Consider the following 5000-nt stretch of genomic DNA (forward strand, 5'->3'; position numbering starts at 1 on the left):
AACACACACATATGCACACTCTTTTTTTTCTTCTCTTTCTTTCTCTTTCTCTCTCTCATTACCAATCAAATAGCGTAGTACTGTACGTATACATTATACAAGGTACAATAGTATAGTCATGCATTGACAAAAACAATAAATAAAACAATAAATACAATAGATAAAGAGTGAACAGATCTTGTTTACAATTGTGACGTTACACTTTCATAACATATTACGCTATTCATTTATATTTCATAACTTAATAATTTTATATTTCATATTATATTTCATAACATATTACGCATAACATATTACCCCAATTACTCATGCACATGGTCTGTTTCTCATAATTATATTTGGTATTTGGTATATATAATTTCATATATGGTCATTTGGTTCTTTATCTGCTTGTCTTCTATTGATATATATATATATATATATATATATATATATATATATATATATATATATATATATATATATATATATATTATATATACATACACACACACACACACACACACACACACACACACACACACACACACACACATATATATATATATATATGTATATATATATATTATATATATATATACATACATACATACATACATATATAATATATATATATATATATTATATATATATATATATATATATATATATATATATTACATATATATATATATATATATATATATATATATATTATATGTGTATGTGTGTGTGTGTGTATATATATAAATATATATATATATATATATTTTTTTTTTTTTCTTTTCTTTTCCATTTTGATTCATCTAAAAGAACGAGCAGATAGATACTCAAAACCCGCATTTATCAATCTTATAATTACTTAACTATAATGCTCACAAGATCCTGTAAAGAATAAAAGAGATGGTAGCGGGGTTTGTGTGTGTGTGTGTGTTGGGGGAGGGGGGGGGAGGGGGAGGGGGGTTACAGACCGTGGATTTCAGTAATAATAACTTTCTTTTTATTGTTCTTCCTGTGCAGTCTATAGTTGTTACGTGGTATGTCAATTATGTCTATCATCATTTTAATTATTATTAACTATTTTATTCTATGGATCATATCGTTACTATCTTCATTGCTTTTCATAATTGTTTTCACTATCATTTTCATTCACATCATCATTATGATTATTGTTATTATTGTTATCACTATTATTTTCATTATTATCTCCAGCATTATCATTATCATTATCATTGACATTTTTTATTAGCATTATTATGATCACTGTTACTATGAAAACTACCATTATCACTATTATTACTATTATAATTATTATTGTTATTATTATCATTATTTTCATCAGCATTATCAATAAACACAACGACAACCCAATATATATATGTATATATATATATATATATATATATATATATATATATATATATATATATATAAATAGATAAATAAATAAATAAATGTATATATAAATATATATATATGTATATATATATAATATATATATATATATATATATAGATAAATAAATAGATAAATATATATATATGTATATATATATTTTATATAATATATATATATATATATAATATATATATATATATATATATATATATATATATATATAATATATATATATATATATATATATATATATATGTAACATGCTAAGAACCAGTAAAAAAATCAACAACAAAACAAAGAAAAGTTACGATTTCCCCCGCCCCCCCAAAAAAATAAAGAAAAAAAAAGAAAAGAAATGAGATGAAACACAAACCGGAATCAAAACAAAAGAAGAAAACGAAAACAAAAACAACAACAAAGAACAAAAGCAAAAAAAAAAAAAAAAAAAAAAAAAAAAAAAAAAAAAAAAAAAAAAATATATATATATATATATATATATATATATATATATATATATATATATATATATATATATACATACATATATATATATATATATATATATATATATATATATATATATATATATATATATATATATACACACACACATCTCATCTCCATCCATTACAGAACCCCATCAAACCTTGTCTTTATACACTCTTCACTTTGATCATTAATCGCGTTCTTAATGACGTTGTAATCAAGGGACCGATGGCGTAACAATTTTATAGATCTGATCCTTTGATGTCATAGAGAAATAGCAAGCAAGCAGGAGTTACGCCAAGCAGAACCAGCAGGCAAAAGCAGAGAGCGGTTGTGGTTGGAAGGTTGGAGTATATGGATGGAGGTTATTATGATGGTAGTTGTGATGATGATGATGGTGATAGTGATGGTGAGCATATTAGTAGTGAGGGTGATAATGATGATAACACTGATGGTGATGCTGTGCAGTGGATGGTAATGATGGTATTGGTAATAACAATAATGGTATTGATAGTGATGATCATGATGATAATGATGATAACCACAATAAGCATGAAACTCTAACGACGTACAGATGATAATACTGATAATAATAACAAAACCAACAACAAAAATAACACCAGAAACACTAATTACAACAATATTAGTACTACAATGTATTACAGTAACCACTACCGCAACCACCAAAACACCAATACAAACACCACTACCACTAACACCACCACCATCCACCCCCTCTCCTCTCTCACCCACACCAACAACCCCCCAACCCCCTCCACCCCCACCACCATTCCACTATCCCCACCCCTCCCCCACCACACTCCACCATCCCCACCCCTCCCCCACCACCATTCCACTACCCCCCCCCTCCACCACCATCCCCACACCCACCAACCTCTATGTATTACAACGACAGATGAGTCAGCTGGAAAAGGGGTGTCAGCAGCTGGCAAAGTGACAGCTGGCGGTAACCCAGCTGTTGATGACAAGGTCAATGTTTTTACTATGATGTTGAGTGACAATTTTTTTCTTTTAACGACAGCAATTTCTTATTCTTGATATGGAGTGGGTGGGTAGGAGGGGGAGGGGGGGGAGGAGGCGATTGTCTTTTGTCTGTCTTTTGTAGAAGAGGAAGAAGGCGGAATAGAAGGAGATGGTGGAGAAGAAGAAGAAGAAGATGATGGAGAAGGAGTAGATGATAGAGAAGAAGTAGAAGTTGATTTAGAAAAGAAGGAGATGATGGAGAAAAAAAGAAAGAAAGTGATAGAGAAGAAGAATAAGATGATAGAGAAGAAGAGGAAGGAGACGAGGAAGAAGAAGAAATAGAAGAAGATGGAGAGGAAGAAGGAGATGATGAGAAAGAAGAAGGCGAAGAAAAAATGATAGAGAAATAGAAAATGATGATGGAGAAAGTGCAGAACATGATAGAAAAGAATAAGAAAAAGATGAGGATAGAAAATAAGAACAAAAAGATGATATAGAGAAGAAAAGGAAGAAAATGATGGAGAAGAAGTAGAAGAAGTCGGAGAAGAAGATGAGGAAGGAAATGAAGAATAAGAAAAGGAGAATAATAATAAGAAAGGTGATGGAGGAGAAAAGGAAGAAAATGTTGGAGCAGAAGAAGCTGATGAAGAAAGAACAAGATGGAGAAGAAGAAGGAGAATATGATGATGATGGAGAAGAAGGAGAATATGATGATGATGGAGAAGAAGAAGGTGATGATGATGATAGAGATGGAGATGATGATGGAAAAGAATAGGAAGAAAAAGGAGAAGATGAAGAAGAAGTTGAAGTTGACAGAGAAAGAGAAGAAGAAGAAGAAGAAGATGGAGAAGAAGTAAATGATGATGGGGAAAAAGAAGAAAATTAAAAAAAGATGATGATAGAAAAGAAGAAGGAGAGTATATAGAAAAAGGAGATGGTGAAGAAGAAGATGATGTTGGAGAAGAAGAAGGAGAAAATCATTAAGAAGATGATGGAAAAGTAGAAGAAGATGGAGAATAAATATAAGAAAAAGGAGAAGAAGATGATAGAAAAGAATTAGAAGATGAAGAAGATAACGGTGAATAAGAAGAAATAACCGAGATAGAAAGTGATAATGGAGGAGAAGGAGAAGATAGAAATGAATAAAAAGATAAGAAAGACCAACTATGATCGCCGCAGTAGACCAACAAAAATAGATAAACAAAATAAAACAAACAAACAAACAAACAAAAAAGGACCTCCCCCCCCAAAGCAACAGATATACAATCACTACTGTAAGCCACCTACCGAGCGATGTAAGGCACTGGTATCGATATAATGTGACATAAGACGTTGATCATGTATGTCTACTTAATTGAATGCAATATCGATGGCAGTGTGTCTTGACCTGACGTATCCTGCTTCCTGTGTTCGTTTCCGCCTCGGAACACAAGCTTTTCTAGGCAGCTGTGTTTGCTAACGGAAGCCCCGAGGCGTAGAAAGTGACTGAGAATTTGTACTTAAAGGACACACAAGGAACCCAAGACAGACAGATCAGGACAGAGAGGTCAGACAGACAGACTAGAGCGAACCGCTCTGACCTCTGGCCTTCGGCCAGGGTCTAGTGTATTAGAGTCCACAATAAAGACCATGGCACGTGAACGTCTGTCTGATTATCCACCGACCTACAACCAGGGCATCGAGTGGTTATAACAACTGCTCTCAGTGGTGGGTTACAACAAGTGCCAGTAGGTGGCTTACAACTACGAAAAAAGACACGAAAGAATATACCGATAAACACACAGTAAAGCAAATAGACATAAACAAACAATCCAATGATTGAATGAATAAATAATTAAATACATAAATCAGTCAATCAATCAGTCACTCAGTAGAGAAACAAATAGATAAAGAAATAAATAGATAGTTAAATAGATAAATCAGTCAATCAATCAGTCACTCAGTAGACAAAGAAAAAGATAAAGGAATAAATCGAATCAAAGACGAGGCCAGATTCCTCACCGCAATGGACGTGACTCGCGGCTGGTGAATCCTCTGCGCTCTCTCCTGCAGGAGTCGTCGTCGGCGGGCGATCCTGGCCGCCTCTCGCTCGTCCAGGACCCACGAGGGAAGGGCGGGGCATCCGGCGCTCACCGTGGCCACTCTGCTCTTGT

General features: G+C 32.7%; 1 protein-coding gene across 1 annotated transcript in view; it reads right to left on the bottom strand.

Moving 5' to 3' along the window:
- Nucleotides 1-5000, bottom strand: part of LOC122252958 (RIB43A-like with coiled-coils protein 2) — a 17297-nt gene that overhangs the window by 12135 nt on the left and 162 nt on the right. Inside the window, exon 1 of the mRNA XM_086532881.1 lies at nt 4849-5000. This exon is cut by the window's right edge and continues 162 nt beyond it. Coding sequence (XP_086389007.1) covers nt 4849-5000 — 152 coding nt within the window. The remainder of the gene's footprint in view (nt 1-4848) is intronic.

The sequence above is a fragment of the Penaeus japonicus genome, unplaced genomic scaffold (assembly GCF_977035675.1).
Source record: "Penaeus japonicus unplaced genomic scaffold, GWHDUDI00000001_assembly GWHDUDI00000038, whole genome shotgun sequence".
Lineage (NCBI taxonomy): Eukaryota > Metazoa > Arthropoda > Malacostraca > Decapoda > Penaeidae > Penaeus > Penaeus japonicus.